We start from the raw sequence: 25,224 nt of genomic DNA on the forward strand, positions 1-25,224 counted from the left end.
TTCAAATCAGAGGTGTCCAAACTTTTCAATCAAACGATGCAGATATTTTTTATTGTTATATACAGATAAACCCTGACATTCATTATTGATACATTGTTATTTACAGATGAACACTGACATTTATTATTGATATATTATTTACACATAAACACTGACATATATTGTTTACATATTGTTATTCACAGAAACACTGACATGTATTGTTTACATATTGTTATTTACAGATAAACACTGACATTTATCGTTTATATATTGTTATTTACAGATGAACACTGACATTTATTATTGATATATTGTTATTTACAGATAAACACTGACATTCATTACTGATATATTGTTATTTACAGATAAACACTGACATTTATTATTGATATATTGTTATTTACAGATAAACACTGACATTTATTATTGATATATTGTTATTTACAGATAAACACTGACATTTATTATTGATATATTGTTATTTACAGATAAAAACCTGACATGTATTATTTACATATTGTTATTTACAGCTGAAATTAACCAAAAGGACTCGCCTGACCCTGAAAAATTCATCATTTACTGAGCAGAGTAGTAGACACATTTTTAACTGTTGGACAAAAGCCTCACTTTTTAATTAAAATCCGGTACATTGTGTCTTTAAATCACGTCGTTTTGCATATCATTGCTGTGTATTTCATTTAATTACAGCAGGAAGGGGATTTATATGGCCCAATTCTTCGTGGTTTACCTGACACATGAAACGTGACAAATTTGGGAAGGGGATGCACTATCCTCTTTGACCGCTTTTCAATTATCTGAAAATGTGCTTTGCGGCAACTCCAACTTTGCTACATAGAGTGGCGCTTTCCATCATTTTCAGCAAACTGCATTGCAAAATTAGTCACTCTTAGGTCATGCTTCTTTTACTGAAGTATACAGGAGGAAAGGGAATCATATGGCCCCATTCCTGGGTGGATCTCGCATGAGAGGGGTGCGGGAGTGACTAATTTGCTTTTTTTGTTTGTTTACATGTGTAGAAATATAGTATACCACTCCTCCATACGTCATCAGCCTGATTTGTATAAACTACCCTGGACTTTGAACTGCGGCGGAAACGCAAACCACACACTTCCACAGGAACCTATAGTTCCGGTAACCTAAAGTTCCTAGACTTTTGGTGGATATAGGCCTCTTAGAGTCTCTACTGTCTCTGCTCCAGTAAAGGCTTAGGTTGATCTTCTCAAGCGCAGGACATGTGACTACTACTCCTTGCATCGCCAAAAAGCGACAAGGTAAAAGTTTGCAGCTCCGGGCGTCACTAATAGGATTGTTTCCCCCTTGCTGCTTGCACCATTACAGGCTAAGGTCTCCTGCACTCGTTGCTCGTTGGTGCATACCACACGCAGCTTTTAAATGTCAATACTCATTGTCCCCAGAGTGCTCCGTATCATTAATAAATGCTTTGCCCACATTATCCATCATGTACTTACCGGGGCTAATTTGATCTTATGGTGTATTGTAAGTACCGTAAATTAGCCGCTACTTTTTTTCCCTTATGGCTTATGTATAGACTTTTCTTCGCTGACAACCATAATGTAAATATATATCCATCCATTTTCTACCGCTTGTCCCTTTTGGGGTCACGGGGGGTGCTGGAGCCTATCTCAGCTATATATATATATATATATATATATATATATATATATATATATATATATATATATATATATATATATATATACACAATATCATATATATAATATAAATATATATATATTTTTTTAATGCACTGGAAAAGTGTGGTATTGTTTGTGCTATGGCGCCATCTTTTGGACTATTTCGCTCACTGCAGTGCCCTTCTGTTTGAGCTTTCAATCGGACGTAGAAGTAGCCGTCCATAGCGTTACTACTCGTATGGATGCTTCATTCATAACTCCAAGCAACGTTTGTACGTTTTATAATATAACTAAAACTATTCATACTTACTAATCTGTCCCATGTGTGATGTCTGTAGGAGTGTTTTCATGCACATTTGTCCGTGCTATCACAATGAAGTTGGCGTCGTTAGCATTAGCTAATATGCTAGCACATTTACATGCGTCTGTATTAGTATTATTAACTTAAATTGGCATTATTTTGTTTGGTTTCAGTGTCAAAGATTCCTCAGTAGATTCGCCAAGAAGGGCCGTTCCGTCTTTTAGATGTCCGTAGCGTTACTACTTGTATGGATTATTCATTCATAACTCCGAGCATTGTTTGTAAGTTTTACAATACAACTAAAACAATTCTTACTTACTAAACCGTCTGATATTTGGTGTCTGTAAGAGTGACTTCATGCCTTTTTGTACGTGTTATGGTAATGAAGCTAAAGTCGTTAGCATTAGCTAATATGCCAACACGTTTACGAGTGTCTGTGTTAGTAGCATTGACCTACAATGGCATTCTTTCTGTGTTGTTTCAGTTTCGTAAATTTACCAAAACGTCACAGTGGAGTTATTGAGTCTGTTTAACAGATTGGAGAGCTAGCTTCCAAAGGTAGTGACGATGACTTGTGTTTTGTTTGATCAGCCGTTTTACTGCCGTCTTACATACACTGATTGGAAAACATTTGGGTATGTAAATAAACATTTACAGAATCTTTCTTTGTAAATAACTTATTTTACAACATATGTGTCTGCGATTTAAAGTCCACTGCAGCTAATATATGGAAAAATATGACTTTCTTCTAAAATGTGGTGGGTGCGGCTTATATACCGCGCTCTATGGTCCGGAAAATATGGTAATTCAAGAACGGAAAAGTTCTTCAGGAAATTAAGAGTGTATAATAAGATTTTGGATTCATATCAGGATCAGAATCAGAAATACTATATGTCCATGATGATGACTTCTGTTTTGTTTGATAAGTCGTTTTACTGCTGTGTTACAGACACTGTTTGGACACAATTAAGGTATGTAAATAAACATTTACAGAATCTTTCTTTGTAAATAACTTATTTCACAACATATGTGTCTGCGACTTATAGTCCACTGCGGCTAATGTATGGAAAAATATGTTTTTCTTCTAAAATGTGGTAGGTGCGGCTTATATACCGCGCTCTATGGTCCGGAAAATAGGGTAATTCAAGAACGAAAAAGTCCTTCAGGAAGTTAAGAGTGTATAATAACATTTTGGATTCATATGTCCATGATGATGACTTCTGTTTTTTTTTATTGTCCGTTTTTTACTGCCGTGTTACAGACATCGTTTGGAAACAATTAAACATTTGCAAAATCTTTCCGTACAAATAACTCATTTTGCAACATATATATTTGCGGTACGGCTAATATATGGAAACAATTGTTTTTTTTTTGCAACATTTAGTGTGGAAAAAGACAAATAAACAGTATGTTGAAGGAATGTGAGATACATTTGCTCACCCTCTTTGGTCCAAAAAGGTTGTGGTACAGAGTCCTGAATCTCTTCCTGGTGTAGTTACAACGATAAGCCCCGCCCATGAGGTATTCAATGACCAATCCGATGTCGATGAGGCTGATGCGGTAGTCTGGGGGCAGGTTTCCCTAAAAAATCAGACGGCGTTAAGAGACAACACCTCACCGACTCAAGGGAAAAAGGCAGGATAAGCAGACGCTCACCGCAACAACAACAACAACAAAAGTCCACATCAAACTGAGTTTGGCTATGAAACAAAACATGATTATCGAATTCACCTTGAAGTAGATCCAACTGAACCCTGGATATTCTCGCTTGGAAAGAACACACAGTGTCAGTGAGTAGAGCGCACGATAAGCACCAGCAGGGGAAATGAGAAACACAGAACACCACGGACAAGATCTCTCTTCCAGCCCTTTGGCGCCAAATTGCTTTTGTTCAACAACTTTGTTCAATATTGCATATTCCAAACGATGTTGGTCCAGAGAAACAGACCGGATCCTTAGATGTCTGACATCAAAGGACAAATCCTCAGCCCTGAACAAGTTTAGGTGATTCGAGGAGCATGTTTCATTTCTGAGAGACATTTAAAAAAAAAGACAAAAGCTGGATCGTTTGCTTTGAAGGACCTAATGAGACTCATTAGCCTGGAAGAGAGGCGTGATATAATGGAGGGTCAACGCTGGTAGGTGGTGTAACTCCAAGGTAGGATGGAGTCCTCTCATTTCAAGCAAGTCAATGTTTAGAAAAATCACTTTTAAAAACTCTAGTTACTCTTTACTTTGCCAAAAAAGATTCTTAATAAATGTAATTAAAAGGGAATGCAATTATTGCTTTAATTAAAAAATAAAAATAAAAAAAGTTTAAAGACGTTTCATGAAAGCAGAGTGTGTGTGTGCCTTTAAAAGGCATTGCCTGTTGCTAAGCGACGCGGGACGTCAGCAAAAGAGCCAGACAAAGCAGCACTAGCTCAGCTGTTTGTTTGTGTTTGCTCTGTTGAATCTTTTCGCTGAATTGTGGGATCTGAGCCGAGGATGTTGTTGTGGCTTGTGCAGCCCTTTGAGACACTTGTGATTAAGGGCTATATAAATAAACTTTGATTGATTGATTGATTGATTGATTGTGTTGGCGCTCGTTGAGTGCTTGGACATTGGAACTATTTATTATTATTATTCCGCCGCAAAACTTTGACGAGCTCCAGAGCCCTCAGTTTCCATCCGATCGGAACTGTTGGAGTATCAAAACGTTCGGCTCGACTGGGAATTGTGAGCTCCCCCCAAATGAATTTCTAAAAAATATCCTACAATCCCCGGGTCTCCGTTTTCCGGGTAATTTTTCGAACTTGCACAATTCCCACATTTCTCAACCAATTAGAACCGTTCCACCATCCACACACTCCACTCACTTTGCACAATCAAACAGCCATTTTCCAAGTTCAATAAAATTCCAGGAATTCCAACAATTCCCGGTTTTCCAAAGACCTACTTTCACCTCTTTCTGGAATTTTTTTTTACAGTCCACACAACGGTTTTTGACCATTCCAAATTCAAAACATTTCTCTTAGTGATTTTTGTACAAATTCCCGGTTTACCCGAAATTCCAGGAATTCCGAAATACCCTTTTAAATTCAAACTGGTGCTACATCAACATTTTTCAACCGATTCGAAAAAAAATCCAACACCAACCCATTCATATCCATCTATCCATCCATTTTCTACCACTTGTCCCTTTCGGGGTCGCGGGGGGTGCTGGAGCCAATCTCAGCTGCATTCGGGCGGAAGGCGGTGTACACCCTGGACAAGTCACCACCTCATCACAGGGCCAACACAGATAGACAGACAACATTCACACTCACATTCACACACTAGGGCCAATTTAGTGTTGCCAATCAACCTAACCCCAGGTGCATGTCTTTGGAGGTGGGAGGAAGCCGGAGTACCCGCAGGGAACCCACGCAGTCACGGGGAGAACATGCAAACCCCACACAGAAAGATTCCAAGCCCAGGATCGAACCCAGGACCTTCGTATTGTGAGGCAAACGCACTAACCCATCTTCCACTGTGCTACCTCCCCCATTGATATCAACAAGTGTGCTGGTATAAATATTTTCAAAAAATTCCCGGTTTTCCAGAACTTTCCAAATGTCTGTGGAATCCCCATTCAAATGAATGGGAAAATCTCTCAATTTTTCGCATTTTTTAAACCCAACTCTGACACTTCAACCATCCACCCACAAAGCTCTTCCCATTTATTGAACGCAAAACATGTTTTCCCTTTACCAAAATTCCCGGTTTTCAGGTAATTTAAAACGAATGGCCATTATACTGCATATCCCGGCATGTTTCCCGGTTCCAAAAATTCCCTGATTACCCGGAATTACCAGGAATTTCCCCCTATTGAAAATGAATGGGCAACATACAAACATCTCCATATCCCACATTTATCAACTGACTCGAACCGTTCCAACATCCACACACTCCACTCTCCCTGGACATTCAAGCATTTCAGTTCCGCTCACGCGTATTGGCGGTTCGGCGGCTCGCGCACATCGGGCATTCACACGAAATTCCTGCCGGAATTGCAAATTCTACTAGTTAATGAAGAGATTGAATGTGCTTCCACAGCCGAAGTCTCCTTGTCCACAAACGGGGTATTGTAGGATTGCAAGCTTGTCACGCCAGTCATTGATTTGCTGTTCATTATTCCCACGTAGTAGGAGTACTAGTTTGTTGTTTGCTGTGTGATTTTGCCTCGTCCTTTTTGACTGGTTGTTTGCTTTCATTAGTAAAAAGTAACTTCCTAAATTAAACTGGCTGTGCTTCCGACACTTGTTGACATAAAACTACATCAAAAGTAGCGCACCACGTTACATCAAACATATCGATAACTGCATTGTAACAGACATAAAATGAATTAATTAGATTACTCGTTACTAGTAACGGCAATATACCGAACACTGGCGCCCCACCCACCTTCCTTTACACAAAAACTCATTAGAAGTAATATTTTTCAGTAATAAAAATCCACTTTCCACTATATTTATATAGCACATTGCATGGCAACAAATATTTTGGTACCGGTACTTTGATACTTTTCTAAATAAAGGGGACCACAAAAAATTGCATTATTGGCAATAATTTAACAAAAAATCTTAGGGTACATTAAACATTTCTTTCTGATTGCAAGTTTGTCCTTAAATAAAATAGCGAACATATAAGACATCTTGTCTTTTAGTAGTAAGTAAACAAACAAAGGCTCCTAATTTAGTCTGCTGACATATGCAGTAACATATTGTGTCATTTATCATTCTATTATTTTGTCAACATTATTAAGGACAAGTGGTAGAAATGAATTATTAATCTAATTGTTCATTTACTGTTAATATCTGCTTACTTTCTCTTTTATCATGTTCTATCTACACTTCTGTTGAAATGTAATAATCACTTATTCTTCTGTTGTTTGATACTTCACATTAACATTAACCAACAATGACACATTTCACAAAACAATAAAAGTTTAACATGTTTCCTTATGTATTGTCACGGTCGTTCATGTACTCAACTGCAGAGAGTAGCACACATCTGTTAGGGGCAAGTCGTTCTTTGATAGCAGGCCTTTATATGTACAATTGCATGTTTTTTTCTTCCGTCCAACTAATTAATAACACCACTTAAAAAGAAAATACTTATCATATTTTATGTACAGCAGTTTTTTTTATTTATTAAAGGTCCCTTCTAAAGCTGCATGGCAACATAAGTTTCATAGTTCTGGATCTAAAAATGATTGTACAGGTAAAATTCCACTCAAAATAGACAGTAGTGATTTTAGGTTTGTTTTCAAACGAGTTTAAGCACATTTTGAAACGCCCACTTTTGGCTCCAAAGTGTGGGCGGACCTGCAACAGTCTGCTGACGCCAACTCCAGAAGACGGGAGGCAATTCCATATCTTGAATCATGATATTTTTGTGCATAATTTGAAGGAGTTAAATTGAAAGAATGCCGGATGCATTGCTGCAGGTTGTGGCAATACAACTAAAGAGGGTCAGCCTGCATACATTTCCAAAAATAATGGCAATGTGAGGAAAGTATGTGTTGTGTTTTTATTTCCCTGCTTTCTCTTTTATTGTGATGTTTCCTCAGCTCATTAGTCTCCAGCGAGGGGCGGACACTAGGCACACCTGCAAACCATTTCTTCAGAGTATTTAAGCTCGTCACCCACAGCTGGGCCTTGCTGGTTATTTTTCCTGCACCTTCCACGTGCATGTGCCTACTTCGTCTCGTCAGTCCCGGTATGTTGTTTTTCCTTAATCCTCTAAATCCTAACGTGTTGTGTTTGTTTCCTAGCCTCCTTGAGGCAACAAGGACTTTATCCTGTGTCTTAGTGTGCCCTGGCTTCTCCCCCTGCCGACCACTGAGAAACCTGTTTTCATTTAAGTATTCATGGTGTGCACTTCTGCCCCCATCGCTTTTTGTTACACTTTTTGGACTCATTAAATGTTTTCCCTTTTTGTTATTCAAACTTGCCTCTCGTCTCTGCATCCCGGGGTCACCCCCTTGACCAGTTCGTAACATAATAACCAGCCACATCATGGACCTCGCAGAGATCGACCCGGTCAGAAGAACTCTAGACCAACAGGAAGAACAATTTGGCGTGCTTAGGGCTGGCGTCAAAGCCATGGCGGAACGCCAAGATGCTCGCATAAATATCTTGGAGACAAAGCTGGGAAGCGTACTCACCGCTCTGCAGTCGATGACTTCCCCCACCGCCGACGCAGCAGTCCCGCTGAGCCATCCTGGACCCGCAGATATTCCGTTGCCTGACGACACCCCTCCTGCTACGTGTCCACCACTCTCCAAGCCCGAGCGTTTCTCCGGCGAGTCAGGTGACGTGCGGTCTTTCCTCACCCAGTGTGAGATTTTTTTTGAACTATTGCCAACCTCTTTTTACACTGAAAGAGCTCGTGTGGCCTTTGTCATGTCCCATATGAGTGGCCGGGCTTCCGCCTGGGCCACCGCGGAATGGGGGCGTCAATCTCCCGTGTGTGCCTCGTATGCCGCTTTTGCCAAAGCCATGAAGAACATTTTCCAGCGCGAAAGACCAGGACGTGAGGCAGCACGGTCATTACTTCGTCTACAGCAAGGTCAGCGCAGCGTCACGGACTTCGCCATCGAATTCCGAAGGCTCGCTGCTGAGAGCGGATGGCCCACTTCCGCATTGGTGGACGTCTTCTCCCTCGGTCTGGCTGAGCGAGTCCGGAAACACATGATCCCGCTCAAGACTCCCGACAACCTCGACGAGCTTGTCGCTCTGGCGGGGAGGGTTGAAAATCGCCTCGTTGACTGGGAGAGAGAGAGTTTTCGACGTCAGGGACTCTGCACTTCGTCGCGCAGTGGGAGTGGCCATGGAGCGCGTCAAACATTTGCACCGATACCCAGTGTCGATGCCCTGCCGATACCACAGGAAGAGGAACCCATGCTGCTCGGAGGTAATCGTCTATCTCCAGCTGAGAGGGATCGTCGCATCCGCCTCCAGCTGTGTTTATATTGTGGAGAAGTGGAGCATCGCCTCTCCCACTGTCCTCATCGTCCTGTTCGCCGCCGCACTCAAGCGCCGCCACCTCTACGCACTCAAGCGCCGCCAACTCTACGCACTCAAGCGCCGCCACCTCTACGCACTCAAGCGCCGCCACCTCTACGCATCTGACTCCGGCGTGGGGGCTGTGCTCTCCCAGCGCTCCACCACCGACCAGAGGCTGCACCCCTGTGCCTTTTTCTCACGCCGCCTTACTCCTGCTGAACGTAATTATGACATTGGCAATAGAGAACTACTCGCTGTGGTGTTGGCACTACAAGAATGGAGGCACTGGCTGGAGGGCTCGGAGACCCCGTTTTTGGTGTTCACAGACCACAAGAATCTGGCCTATATCCGTACTGCTCAACGGCTCAATCCTAGACAAGCGAGGTGGGCGTTGTTCCTAGCCAGATTTAATTTTACCATGACCTTCCGCCCCGGTTCCCAGAATGGTAAACCAGATGCTCTGTCGAGGATGTACTCCTGCCCCGAGGAAGAGGTCAAGACCGAGACAATCATCCCTCCATCACGAGTACTGGGAGCGTTGCAGTGGGACATTGAAGGCCGCGTTAAGGAGGGACTCAAGAACGTTCCCTCTCCTAAGAACTGCCCTCAAGGGCGTTTGTTTGTGATCCCAGAGCTCCGTCCTGAAGTACTAAACTGGGCCCACAGCTCCAAGGTCGCTTGCCTCCCGGGCATAACCCGTACTTTTTTCCTCCTGTCCCAGCGCTTCTGGTGGCCAACCTTCAGGGCTGACACAAAGGACTTTGTATCGGCCTGTGCCTCTTGTGCCCGTAATAAAGCATCACACCGGGCACCAGCCGGTCTTCTGCGCCCGCTTCCCATTCCCTCCCGCCCGTGGTCCCATGTGGCATTGGACTTTGTCACAGGACTTCCACCATCCAAGGGCAACACAGTGATATTGACTTTGGTTGACCGCTTTTCTAAGATGGCCCATTTTGTCGCTCTGGCCAAGTTACCCTCTGCACTCGAGACTGCTGAACTGCTCGTACGCCATGTCTTCCGGCTGCATGGTATCCCAGTGGATGTAGTTTCGGATAGAGGTCCACAATTCTCGTCTGCTGTTTGGAAGGCGTTCTGCAAGGCATTAGGAGCATCACCCAGTCTTTCCTCAGGATACCACCCACAGACTAACGGTCAGACTGAACGCACCAATCAAGACCTAGAGGCCGCAATCCGCTGCGTCTGCCACCAGCAGCCGGCCTCCTGGGCCTTCAGTCTACCGTGGTTAGAGTACGCACATAATACACTCATCAGCTCGGCTACAGGTATGTCACCTTTTCACTCTGCCTACGGTTACCAACCCCCCGTTTTTAATTCTCTGGAAAAGGAGGTCGCCGTCCCATCTGTGGCTGCCCACCTGCACCGCGCACATCAAGCCTGGCGCAATACCCGGTCTGCATTGCTACGCACCTCAGAGCGCAACCAGCGCCTTGCTAACCGCCACCGCAGTACAGCACCAGACTACAAGCCCGGTCAGAAGGTGTGGTTGTCGTCTCGTGATCTTCCTCTCCAAGTGGACTCTAAGAAGCTTCAGCCAAGATTTATTGGGCCTTTTTCCATTGAACGTATCATCAATCCCTCCGCCGTTCAACTACACCTTCCTGACTCCCTAAGGATACATCCTTCGTTCCACGTCTCACTCATCAAGCCCGTTTCCACCAGTCTCTTGAGTCCTCCAGAGGTGCCTCCTCCACCTCCCAGGCTTATTGATGGCCATCCTGCGTTCTCTGTCAAGGCCATTCTTGATGTGAGGAGAAGGGGCAGGGGTTTCCAGTATCTGGTGGACTGGGAGGGCTACGGCCCCGAGGACCGATCCTGGGTCTCGCGTTCCCTTATCCTAGACCCTACACTTTTAAATACATTTTATGTTCGTTTTCCAGAGAAACCAGGTAAGCCGCCAGGTGGCGTCCTTTAAGGGGGGGGTACTGTTGTGTTTTTATTTCCCTGCTTTCTCTTTTATTGTGATGTTTCCTCAGCTCATTAGTCTCCAGCGAGGGGCGGACACTAGGCACACCTGCAAACCATTTCTTCAGAGTATTTAAGCTCGTCACCCACAGCTGGGCCTTGCTGGTTATTTTTCCTGCACCTTCCACGTGCATGTGCCTACTTCGCCTCGTCAGTCCCGGTATGTTGTTTTTCCTTAATCCTGTAAATCCTAACGTGTTGTGTTTGTTTCCTAGCCTCCTTGAGGCAACAAGGACTTTATCCTGTGTCTTAGTGTGCCCTGGCTTCTCCCCCTGCCGACCACTGAGAAACCTGTTTTCATTTAAGTATTCATGGTGTGCACTTCTGCCCCCATCGCTTTTGTTACACTTTTTGGACTCATTAAATGTTTTCCCTTTTTGTTATTCAAACTTGCCTCTCGTCTCTGCATCCCGGGGTCACCCCCTTGACCAGTTCGTAACAGTATGGACCTCTCCTGTCAAAATGGGACACGGACCAAGCCGGAGGAGGGTAATTGGCAGAGATCATTTGAATGATTCTGACTTTGAAGAAGAAGGGTTTTGTTCGGAGTTTAGATGGATACAAATTAAAAGACTCAAGTCATATGTGTGAACATCCGGAAAATCAGGAGCTCCCTCAAAAGGGAGAATGACTGAGTCGGAACCTGCGGAAAAACGGTGAGAAAAATAAAGAAAGCCACTAGTATTCTATAAAACCCAAAACCAGTGAAGTTGGCACGTTGTGTAATTCGTAGATAAAAACAGAATACAATGATTTGCAAAACCTTTTCAACCTATATTCAATTGAATAGACTGCAAAGACGAGATATTTGGCTTTAACTGAGAAAAAACTTTTTTTTTTGGCAAATAATCATTAACTTGCAAACAAGTTGGCACAGGGGCATTTTTACCACTGGGTTACATGGCCTTTCCTTTTAACAACACTCAGTAAACATTTGGGAACTGAGGAGACCAATTTTTGAAGCTTTTCAGGTGGAATTCATTCCCATTCTTGCTTGATGTACAGCTTAAGTTGTTCAACAGTCCGGGGTCTGTGTTGTCATGTTTTAGGCTTGATAATGTGCCACACATTTTCAATGGGAGACAGGTCTGGGCTACAGGCAGGCCAGTCTAGTACCTGCACTCTTTTACTATGAAGCCAAGCTGTTGTAACACGTGGCTTGGCATTGTCTTGCTGAAATAAGCAGGAGCGTCCATGATAACGTTGCTTGGATTGCAACATATATTGTTCCAAAACCTGTATGTACCTTTCAGCATTAATGGTGCCTTCATAGATGTGTAAGTTACCCATGTCTTGGGCACTAATACACCCCCATACTATCACAGATGCTGGCTTTTCAACTTTGCGCCTCGAACAATCCGGATGGTTCTTTTCCTCTTTGGCTATAAAGGTAGAGCGGCCGGGCCAGCAACTTGAGGGTTGCAGGTTCGATCCCCGCTTCCGCCATCCTAGTCACTGCCGTTGTGTCCTTGGGCAAGACACTTTACCCACCTGCTCCCAGTGCCACCCACACTGGTTTAAATGTAACTTAGATATTGGGTTTCACTATGTAAAGCGCTTTGAGTCACTAGAGAAAAGCGCTATATAAATGTAATTCACTTCACTTCACTCTGTTCCGGTGGACATGACGTCCACAGTTTCCAAAAACAATTTGAAATGTGGACTCGTCAGACCACAGAACACTTTTACACTTTGCATCAGTCCATCTTAGATGAGCTCGGTATGGCGTCACATTAGTGCCAAAAATCCGAGCGCATAAAAACTGTTATCGCGCGCTGATTCTCCACTTCGTGCGCGCGCGACACCCTTTTGCGCGCGCGTGGTGCCTTTTCGCGCGCGCGTGGTGCCTTTCTGTGCGCGCGCGCCGTCTCGGTCTGTGCGCTGTCATGTTTCGTTTTGGCACTTTGGGGGCGGGTATGCTTAGACGGCCCCTTCTTTCTGATTGGTCAGGCGAAAAATGCTCAGAGCCAATCAGAAGTATAGCAGGGCGGGTCATCGTCAATATGTATCAAGATTTATGGAGGAAGAAGTGGATAAAAAAATGTCGCGCGCTGATGAAGGTTATTTCATACCACATAAACACAATACAGGGTAATACAAAATGTGACCCAAATAAATAATAAGACAACAAACACCATAATCACATCTTTCAGCCAGAACTGGTCCACCAGCAATAACATCCAACCATAACATTATTTTATATTTTCACTTCTTCTTGAACATTTGTTTTCTAATTTATGGAATTTCTTTTGATTCAGCCATAAAATTAATGAAATAATCTTTGAATTTTGTTTTTAAAATGTTAAAAATAGCCTTTTAATAATGTATTCTGAAACAGTTTAAAATAATCAGAGAACTGACTAACACTGACCCTACACAACTATGTTGCACAATTAAGTCTTTTTTTTTTAAAGCGAAAGAGGTAATTTCAACAAGTACAGCATCCTATGTCATATCTACATGTAATAAGATTTGTAACAAGGTAAACCGTTTGTTAATTGGTCAAAAATCGAGCAAGTTATGTAATTTAATTAGTACATGTACCATTGACATCAATGTAATGATTGAGGCTAGCTTTCCGAGGTAAGATGGCTACAACGTTGCTACGCTGGAGAATGATTGGTCATATGAAAAATGCTCAGAGCCAATCAGAAAGGAGGGGCCGTCTAAGCTTACCCGCCCCCAAAGTGCCAAAAAGAAACAGACAGCGCGAGGAGAGATGCCAGGAGTACACAGAGAGCGCACAGACCGAGACGGCGCGCGCGCAGAAAGGCACCGCGCGCACGCAGAAAGGCACCGCGCGCACGCAGAAAGGCACCGCGCGCGCGCAAAAAGGCACCACGCGCGCGCAAAAGGGTGTCGCGCGCGCGCACGAAGTGGAGAATCAGCGCGCGATAACAGTTTTTATGCGCTCGGATTTTTGGCACTAATGTGACGCCATAGCTCGGGCCCAGCAAAGCCAGCAGTGTTTCTGGGTGTTGTTAATAAATGGCTTTGGCTTTGCATAGTAGAGTTTTAACTCGCACTTACATATGTAGCAACCAACTGTAGTTACTGACAGTGACTTTCTGAAGTGTTCCTGAGCCCATGTGGTGATATCCTTTACACACTGATGTCGCTTTTTGATGCAGTACCACCTGAGGGATGCAAGGTCACAGGCTTACGTGCAGTGTTTTCCCTAGATTCTCTGAACCTTTCGATTATATTACAGACCGTAGATGGTGAAATCCCTAAATTCCTTGCAATAGCTCGTTGACAAATGTTGTTTATTAAACTGTTGGACAGTTTACGCATTTGTTCACAAAGTGGTGACCCTCGCCCCATCCTTGTTTGTGAATAACTGAGCATTTCATGGAGGCTGCTTTTATACCCAATCATGGCACCCACCTGTTCCCAATTAGCCTGTTCACCTGTGAAATGTTCCAAATAAGTGTTTTATGAGCATTCCTCAACTTTCTCAGTCTTTTTTGCCACTTGTGCCAGCTTTTTTGAAACATGTTGCAGGCATCAAATTCCAAATGAGCTAATATTTGCAAATATAACAAAGTTTTCCAGTTTGAACATTAAGTATCTTGTCTTTGCAGTCTATTCAATTGAATATATGTTGAAAAGGATTAGCAAATCATTGTATTCTGTTTTTATTTACCATTTACACAACGTGACAACTTCACTAGTTTTGGGGTTTGTATTTTACCTCCTCGTCTACTGATGTTTTCCCCCAAGATGCCTGAGAAAATGCTGAAAGAGCGAGAGGAAACCCAGGCTATGGTGTCTATGGAAGAGAAAAATGGAAGAGCAGAGAAGTCCTGAAATGGCGATTATTGATTTGTTTTTTACTCATGAAGTTAACCATATCAGTGTTGAAGTAAACATGGACCGGGGGGGGAAAAAACACGAAAAAATAATAGTTTCATGTGCTTTTATCCACATGGTCAAAACGGCTGCAGTTTTGCAGAGGACGTCGCACCAAGAGGAGGCATTCCAAGTACAGTTAGGTAGTAACCGATTACTCAAAAACTGAGTGATATTATGGGAGAAAACTACCAGATTTATTTTCAGGAGTAAAACATACATAATAAGAACTTGTTTGTGAAATTTGATTTTACTTAATCATCTGGACACTATGGGCATGATCTAGTATGGTCCGAATACCAGGCACTAGGCAGCGTGCGCAAACACTAAACTAGCGTGTAGTATGAGTGGGCGTGTTGCGTCTGATCCACTAAGACTGCTTGAACCACTGCTCGGTGGCCTCGTGGTTAGAGCGTCCGCCCTGAGATCGGTAGGTCGTGAGTTCAAACCCCGGCCGAGTCATACCAAAGACAATAAAAATGGGACCCATTCCCTCAACTCAGCATCAAGGGTTGGAACTGGGGGTTAAATCACCAAAATGATTCCAGAGCGTGGTCACCGCTGCTGCTCACTGCTCCCCTCACCTCCCAGGGGTTAGAACAAGGGGATGGGTCAAATGCAGAAGGTACTTTTGTGTGACTATCAGTAGTACTTCAAATTTAACTTATTTGAATGATTTAGATGTTGCGTGCATGTATATAAAAATGTAATCAAATCATGGAAAAGTTAAATAAATGATTAAATAATAAAATACTAAAATCATTTATTCAACTATTAAATGTATTAAATAAATCAATGAAACATGTTATAACACATGTATGTATTTAATTCAAATTAAAGTATTAATGACATATTTAAGTTATCTTACAGAGTGACACAAAAAAATTGGGAAACAATTACTTAAATATGTCATCAATAGTTATAATTGGAATTAATTTGGCATTAAATGTGTTATTTATTTAACGTAAAAGTACAATACATTATTAAATCATCTAATGTTTATTTATTAATATATATATGTTTAATTATTAATATATATATATATATATATATATATATATATATATATATATATATATATATATATATTACATAATTGAATAAACGTTTACGTTAAATAAAGACACATTTAATATCACATAATATTTAGTATTTAAACAACACATTCAGAACATTCGTTCTCAGGACTGGACTGTGCACCTTACCTCCTTTTACACTATTTATTTTCTTTCCTTCCTATGTTTTGCATATTTATAGACTGTCGCACTGATACTGGAATTGCTTTTAATCTCATTGTACCTGTGTATAGTGACAATAAAAGGCATACTATTCTATTCGATTCTATTACCACATTCATGTTATAAAGCTCCTGCCTGCGTGTTATGTGTTGAACCAGCAGCACACAGCAATAATCCGTAACATATTTTCTGATTCGCAATCCAGACAACAGAAACTAGTATAGCAGACCGGTACTTTTTAGCGGCGGTATAGTACTGAATATGATTCATTAGTATCGCGGTACTATGTCAAAACGGTATACCGTACAACCCTACATTGCGCGTGCTAAATAATTATATTTGCATCTTTTCCTCCCAGTATTGTGGGTGTTTTGATGATCAGCATATATTTTGCATATCCATGAAGACGGAGACGCAAAATATATTGCACGCCTTATTCTGCTCACTTAAGAGAAGCGATTCCCTTTGCACGCGTTCAGCAGGCCAGCTTTGCATGTGTTTTAGCACACGCAAACCTGTAGTAAATCCGGCCCTATGTGCCTTGTACACCAGTGGTCCCCAACCACCGGTCCGCGGACCGATTAAATCAACATAAAAACACAATATATACACTATATATCAATGTATATCAATACAGTCTGCAGGGATACAGTCCGTAAGCACACATGATGGTATTTCTTTATTAAAAAAAAAAAATAAAAATAAAAAAATAATAATAATCACCCCCCCACTGTTGTATACCGCACTGTTAACCTGCAGCTTTACAGATGCCATGTCGAATCTGTGTAGTGGTAATGCCGTCTATCGTGTCACATGGTAGTATATCGCTCCGCACCTCCACCAAGTTTGTGTACTAATTATCCTCATTCGGGTCACGTGTGAACTTGAGCCAATACCAGCTGACTTTGGGCGAGAGCTGAGGGACACGTGGAACCGGCCGCCAACTAATCAAAGGGCTCGTCAGTCATCGAAAAGTCAATTACAGCAACATTTGTTATTTTTTTCAAAGGGGAAAGGAAAGCATTTTTTTTCTTGTGGATGATTGATTAAAGGGGGGAATGGCGTCGGATAGTTATGTACGTTTGAGCAAACTCAGCAGGTAAGCCTCATAAAATCTACCAAGCAGTGTACATTTGATTAGTTTTTATTAAATGGAATATATTCCATACTTTTATGCAGTAAAAGAAGTGAGTTAGGACCCACGCTGTGATCTTTGAGCACCGAGCGTGTTGCCGCCCTGCATGAACTGCCATTGCTCATTTCTACAGCAAGCAAAGTCTATTTGTGCCGGAGCAGCTGCAGCCCACCGAGCCAATCTGAGTGGTCCTGACTGGGCCTTTCACACAGTGCAATGATTGGAGCGCATTACGCGGTCCCCAAAAAGCCACCTTTGCTGGCGGTCACCAGAAAAACACCTGCTTCAGGAGCAAAATAACTACAGAGGCCATGTGCAGACTGTGCACAGGTGGTACAAGACTGGCATGGTGAGTCAGTCTGAGGATGACGTTAAGGTCTAATTCAGGGGTGCACAAACTGTTTGACCACATTAGGCTAAAAAAAAAAACCCAAGAATAAATATATAAATTCAAAAAATCTCTCATATATATATATATATATATATATATATATATATATACACAAAATATACATATACTGTATATGAATAAAATAAAAATAAATAAATAAAAATATACAGTGTATATATATATATATATATATATATATATATATATATATATATACACACATATACACATACATACATACATACATACATACATACATACATACATTTCCTCATTGTTCCAGAGGACACGACGTCCACAGTTTCCAAAAACAATTTGAAATGTGGCCTCGTCAGACCACAGAACACTTTTCCACTTTGCATCAGTCCATCTTAGATGAGCCCAGACCCAGCGAAACCGGTGGCATTTCTGGGTGTTGTTGATAAATGGCTTTCGCTATGCATAGTAGAGTTTTAACTTGCACTTACAGATGTAGCGAAGTAACTGTAGTTACTGACAGTGGTTTTCTGAAGTGTTCCTGAGCCGATGTGGTAATATCTTTTACACACTGATGTCGGTTTTTGATGCAGTACCGCCTGAGGGATCCAAGGTCACGGGCGTTCAATGTTAAGTGGAGAAATCGATACGGGGTTTCTGGTTCGGTGCGGAGGTGTACCTAACGAGTTTCCACACGGACATATTAAGTAGCGTACTGCACGTTGTGCAAACAATACTCAAAATGCCAGACACTTGAGGCACCCAAGAAACCCGCCCCGACAGCCCCGCAAAAGAGGACACGCCCGGCGAAAAGAGGACGCACGGCCAGTCTCGACGTAGCCCGTTAACTGCCAGCACGCCAGCAAAAGAGGACATGTCCTCCCCCACCGGACACGACCGGTGGTGCCCCCCAAACGCCCCAAACGTCCGGCACCCCGAGTTAGGGTTGCGTGTATTAACAATGTACGTTCAGAGTTAAGAAGGTTAAAAACAAAACAAATTGTGCGCGCAGCAGCATTCGTGAGGGAGGGGGAGAGACAGAGAGAGCGCGAGCGAGAGAGTCGAGATAAACGCGCATGCTTTTTATCCATACATTTATCAGATTTAATTTTTTATTATCTATAGCAGGGATGTAAAAAGTGTGCCCCGGAGGCCATTTGTGGCCCACAGCTAATGTTTTAAAGGCCCACGGCACATTCTAAAAATACTATTAAAATAAACAAAAACATAACAAAAGTGAAATAAAAAAGCTTAAAGGTGAAATGTAATTTAGAAAAAGTTGCAATGTTGACTAATAAAATAAAGCTGTTTTTTTTTTTTTTTTCAAACTGTCATTGCTCAAAACATAATATTGAATCAAAATCAATGTTATTATGAATTATTGACCTATCCAAGGTTCCGATTACTTCACATCAAATATTCCACCAAGAAAAATATTTTTGGTGGAAGATTTTGCAAATTTGGTAAATAAATAACCAAAAAATGTATATTTTGTTGTTTTCTTACTGTACCGAAAATGAACAGAACCGTGACCTCTAAACCGAGGTACGTACCGAACCGAAATTTTTGTGTACCGTTACACCCCTAATATATATATATATATATATATATATATATATATATATATATATATATATATATATATATATATATATATATATATATAAACCAGTGAAGTTGGCACATTGCAAATCCTTTTCAACCTATATTCAATTGATTAGACCGCAAAGACAAGATACATAACATTCGAACTGGAAAACGTTATGTTTTGCAAATATTAGCTCAATTAGAATTTGATGCCTGCAACATTTTTCAAAAAAGTTGGCACAAGTAGCAAAAAAGACTGAGAAAGTTGAGGAATGCTCATCAAACACTTATTTGGAACATCCCACAGGTGAACAGGCCATGATTGGGTATAAAAGCAGCGTCCATGAAATGCTCAGTCATTCACAAACAAGGATGGGGCGAGGGTCACAATTTTGTCAACAAATGCGTGAGCAAATTGTCCAATAGTTTAAGAACATTTCTTAACGAGCTATTGCAAGGTATTTAGGGATTTCACCATTTAAGGTCTGTAATATCATCAAAAGGTCAGATAATCTAGAGAAATCACTGCATGTAACATTGAGCGCCCGTGACCTTGGATCCCTCAGGTGGTACTGCATCAAAAACCAACATCAATGTATAAAGGATATTACCACATGGGTTCAGGAACACTTCAGAAAACCACTGTCAGTAACTACAGTTCGTCGCTACATCTGTAAATGCAAGTTAAAACTCTACTATGCATAGCGAAAGCCATTTATCAACAACACCCAGAAACGCCACCGGTTTCGCTTGGCCTGAGCTCATCTAAGATGGACTGATGCAAAATGGAAACGTGTTCCGTGGTCTGATGAGTCCACATTTCAAATTGTTTTTGGAAACTGTGGACGTCGTGTCCTCCGGAACTAAGAGGAAAAGAACCATCCGGATTGTTATAGGCGCAAAGTTGAAAAGCCAGCATCTGTGATGGTATTAGTGCCCAAGGCATGGGTAACTTACACATCTGTGAAGGCGCCATTAATGCTGAAAGGTACATACAGGTTTTGGAGCAACATATGTTGCCATCCAAGCAACGTTACCATGGACGTTATCAAGACAATGCCAAGCCACGTGTTACAACAGTGTGGCTTCATAGTAAAAGAGTGCGGGTACTAGACTGGCCTACCTGTAGTCCAGACCTGTCTCCCTTTGAAAATGTGTGGCGCATTATGAAGCCTAAAATACCACAATGGAGACCCCGGACTGTTGAACAACTTAAGCTGTACATCAAGCAAGAATGGGAAAGAATTCCACCTGAAAAGCTTCAAAAATTGGTCTCCTCAATTCCCAAACGTTTACTGAGTGTTGTTAAAGGAAAGGCCATGTAACAGTGATAAAAATGCCCCTGTGCCAACTTTTTGCAATGTGTTGCTGCCATTAAATGCTAAGTTAATGATTATTTGCAAAAAAATATATACATTTCTCAGTTCGAACATTAAATATCTTGTCTTTGCAGTCTATTTAATTGAATATAGGTTGAAAAGGATTTGCAAATCATTGTATTCTGTTTTTATTTACCATTTACACAACGTGCCAACTTCACTGGTTTGGGTTTTGTACATATATATACACACACACACACACACACACACACACACACACACACACACACACACACACACACACATATACATATACATATATATATATATATATATATATATATATATATATATATATAGCATTATTTATTTATTTATGTTATGCCCAAACCACCTCATCTGGCTCCTCTCGATGTGGAGGAGCTGTGGCTTTACTCTGAGCTCCTCCTGAATGACAGCGCTCCTCACAACCATGGACTTGGACTTGGAAGTGCTGATTTTCATATACTGTATTTACTGTAAACATGATTATTCTCAGAATATTTTTAGAATTTGGCCACGAGGAGCAACTCTTTGCACTAAGAACCTTTAGGAATAGGGCCCCAGAATATATCATAATCGCTTCAGTATAGACGCAACTTGCTTTTCCGTTATACTGGTACTTTAAGCGTTCTGCATGTGTGCTGGGGTTCGAACGCGTGCTCTTTGTGCCAACTTCAGATCAGAGTTGGGTTTGAAGATAAAATGGCGTTTAAGAGGGGAGGTTTGATTGCGACATACAACCTTTGCAGCAACTCCCAGCGGAGGATGCAGCACTCCTGCAATCAGTAGCGCTTGAATTAATGAACCCCTCTTGATACTAATGCTGCTGATGGTGACCCCTCCATCATCTCCCACCTGAGGGATCACTTGAAACCGGCAAGGGGACATGGGCCGAATGTAAAGCTCAGCCTTGTTATTTTGCAATCAGGTTGTGTACGCAACGACAAAAAAACACTATGAAAATTGTGCTTGCAACAATTCGTTGGAAACATTTCATCATCTTCAAGATGAATTCAAATATCGAAACTTTTGATACTTTAGTTCAAGGGTGTCCAAACTTTTTCCACCAAGGGCCACGTACTAAAAAGTCAAAGTATGCGGGGGCCATATCGATACTTTTTTATTTAAAAAAATTCTAAAAACAGCTTTGTTTATTTTGTCAGCTTTGATTTATACCTGACTAAGTATATTATGATTAATCATTAGTTAGAACATTTCAGCTTTACATTTTAATTTTTTTTATTCCCATTAAAGAATAGAATAAAAAACATAATATGATTTTACGATAATACTACACAACCTAGTGTGTAAAAAAATTCTGCCTGCACGAAAATATTAATGTTTATTACATTTATTGTGGTTGTTGTATTTTTTCAAAATTTATTCATAAATTAGCATTGTTTTATTATTTTAATTAAGTAAACTTTGTTTATATTTTAAGTATATTTTATTTGTATTTTTCCCACAGGGGGCCACATCCTGAAAAGTCAAGTATGAGGCAAGGGGGGCATTTCGATATTTTTTATACTTAAAAAAAACAAACGCTGAAAATGCACATATATATTTAAAGACAAAAATGTGTATTATTGGTGGCTAAGTATATTATTATTATTATTAATATTATTATTATGAATTAGAACATTAAAAAAAAATCCCATTAAATTCCAATGTTTTGCTCCTTTTTCTTACATTTTTACTGTTGTTTTTTTTAATGTATGAACAGAATAACAATATTAATAATACAATTGTGTGACTGCATAACCTAGTGTGTCAAAACATTCTGCCTGTACGGAAATATGAATGTTTATTACATTTAATAGTGTTTATTATGGTTGTTGTATTTTTTCGAATTAATTACCGTAAGCAAATTAGTATTGTTTAATTTTTAACTATTTAAATAACTAAACTTTGTTTGTATTTAAAGTATATTTTACTTGTATTTTTCCACCGGGAGCCGCATCTTGAAAAGTCAAGTATGAGGCAAGGGGGTCATTTCAATATTTTTTTTACTTAAAAAAAACAATACACTAAAAACGCATATATATATATATATATATATATATACATATATATATATATATATATATATAATATATATATATATATAATATATATATATATATATAATATATATATATATATATATATATATATATATATATATATATATAAAAAGACAAACATGTGTATTATTGGTGGCTAAGTGTATTATTCTTATTATTATAGTTATTATTAATAATTAGAACATTTCAACTTTTTCTCATTAAATTCCAAATGTTTGTTCTTTTTTGTTACATTTTTACTGTTGTTTTTTTCCATGTCAGAATAGAATAATAACAATAATAATACAATTGTGTGACTGCATAACCTAGTGTGTCATAAAATTCTGCCTGGACGAAAATATTAATATTCAGTTACACATTTTAGCAGTGTTTTTATGGTTGTTGTCCATCCATCCATTTTCTACCACTTGTCCCTTTCGGGGTCGCGGGTGGCGCTGGAGCCTATCTCAGCTGCATTAATTCATAAGTTAGTTTTTTTTGTTTTTTTTAATTAACTACCTAAACGTTATTTCATATTTAGGATTATTTTATTTTTATTTTGAGAGCGTCTAATATTTAAGATTGGATTATTGCCCTTTTTTTAAACAGGTTTTTACTGTTGTTTTTATTAAAGATAGATATATTATTTGAAAATAAACAACTTTTGACATTTTAGCAGACAAGTTAGGTATATTTTCACAAAGTAGTAGTATCGGAATCACCGATACCAGACTGAATTTTACCTGGTATCAGATCGGAAAGAAAATCAGCGGTATCACACATCGCCAGCACCACTGTGAAGCAAAAATAAGCATTGGCAGAGTTGACTAATCAAGACACACACAAAACCAATCCAAACACAAACACACTTGTGTTATTCCTTCTCAGCCTCAAAGCAGTTCCACAGCTGTTTTGTCAAAGTCTGCGAATGAAATACTCTTGAATGCACGTCGTGTTTGTTTGCAATGTGTGCCTTCCAGAAAGAACAGTAAGTAGTGAGGGAGTCAATGGAAGTGGACAGAGGGATGAGAGTCATGCACAGCGCTACGCAGCTACTGCAGCCTGCAGCTCCAGCTGAAAGAGAACAGCCAGCCTCTATTTGCGGTCAAGAGCAACTCGGACCACCAAAAACAAACAAAAGGAAAGACGAGGCAAATAAAAAGAAGCTTCATGTGGTCTAAGATACGCGCACTCCAGCCAACATTCGCATTGGGGTTAGTCCAAAACGACTGCAGTACGGTCGTACCTTTTTGACGTCCCTGACAAGGTGGTAGAGCGTGTTGGACGGGCCGTGTCTCTGTGGACACAACAGAACACCGTGAGCTCCACACATCTGCCACGGGACCTGGGGTCATCAAGACTTGGAAGTTGCCCTTACCGTGTTGTAGAGCTCCTCCAGCCTGGACAAGGTGAGGAAGCGGTGCATGCTGACTCCATTTTCAATCAGCAACTTGACAAAGTCCACTCGGTCCAGAACCAAGGCGTCCAACATGGCTTGCTCCAGGGAACCGACCTGACCAACACCGAAGCATACTGTTGTTATCATAACCTGCACTGGTATCAGCTACGACAGAGGTAGGAAACCTATGGCTCGCGAGCCAGATGTGGCTCTTTTGATGACCGCATCTGGCTCTCAGATAAATCTTAGCCGACATTGCTTAACACGATAAGTAGTGAATAATTCCGTTGGTAATTACAGTGTTAAAAATAACGTTCAAATTATAAAACATTCTCATGCATTTTAATCCATCCATCCGTTTTCTATCGCACCTGTTCAAGAAGTCGAATAAATGGTAAAAAGTATTTTATTTATTACTGGTTAGCTTTAGAATAACAATGTATGTATCGGTTGGGAACATCTCTGACCCGTCTCCGCTCGGGATGGTTTCCTGCTGACCCCACTGTGGACTGGACTCTTACTGTTATGCTGGATCCACTATGGACTGGACTCTCACAATATTATGTTAGACCCATTCGACATCCATTGCATTCGGTCTCCCCTAGAGGGGGGGGTTACCCACATATGCGGTCCTCTCCAAGGTTTCTCATAGTCATTCACATCGACGTCCCACTGGGGTGAGTTTTTCCTTGCCCTTATGTGGGCTCTGTACCGAGGATGTCGTGGCTTGTGCAGCCCTTTGAGACACTTGTGATTTAGGGCTATATAAATAAACATTGATTGATTGATTGATTGATTAAAAAGAATAAGAGACTTATTATACTCTAAAAATGTTGGTCTTACTTAAAAATGCACGCATTTTGTTGTATTCAGTGTTAAAAAATATTATATGCTCTCACGGAAATACATTTTGAAATATTTGGCTTTCATGGCTCTCCCAGCCAAAAAGGTTCCCGACACCTGAGCTACTACATTAGTGTAGGGATGCATGGCCACCGTTTTAGACCCAACTAAAAAGGATCAGAGTCTCAATTTAAACGCTTAGCGTTATGTGCTAGTGAAGTGGGGTTGATTATTCCACTTGCCAACATTTACATTTGTCTTTATATTTCCCTTTATTTTCCCTTACAATTGTTTTTTAGTTGTAAACCAGTGGCTGTGGCCGTGCGTTTCCCACCTAGGCTTTCAGTGATGTCCGACTTCAATGATTAATCTCTAAAAATACCATCATTGATGTCAACACATGACCACTGCTGGAGAAATACTATAC

The 25,224-nt window shown here is 40.8% G+C and overlaps 1 protein-coding gene across 4 annotated transcripts in view; it reads right to left on the reverse strand.

Annotated features, from left to right (window-relative positions):
- Positions 1-25,224, reverse strand: part of trpm3 (transient receptor potential cation channel, subfamily M, member 3) — a 542,866-nt gene that overhangs the window by 84,831 nt on the left and 432,811 nt on the right. For all 4 annotated transcript variants that reach the window (XM_061980556.1, XM_061980560.1, XM_061980559.1 and 1 more), the window contains 3 exons: positions 23,934-24,068; positions 23,802-23,852; positions 3,400-3,540 (listed from right to left, as the gene is read on the reverse strand). In XM_061980556.1, the coding sequence (XP_061836540.1) occupies positions 3,400-3,540; positions 23,802-23,852; positions 23,934-24,068 (327 nt within the window). The remainder of the gene's footprint in view (positions 1-3,399; positions 3,541-23,801; positions 23,853-23,933; positions 24,069-25,224) is intronic.

Source organism: Nerophis lumbriciformis, linkage group LG20 (assembly GCF_033978685.3).
Source record: "Nerophis lumbriciformis linkage group LG20, RoL_Nlum_v2.1, whole genome shotgun sequence".
Classification (NCBI taxonomy): Eukaryota; Metazoa; Chordata; class Actinopteri; order Syngnathiformes; family Syngnathidae; genus Nerophis; species Nerophis lumbriciformis.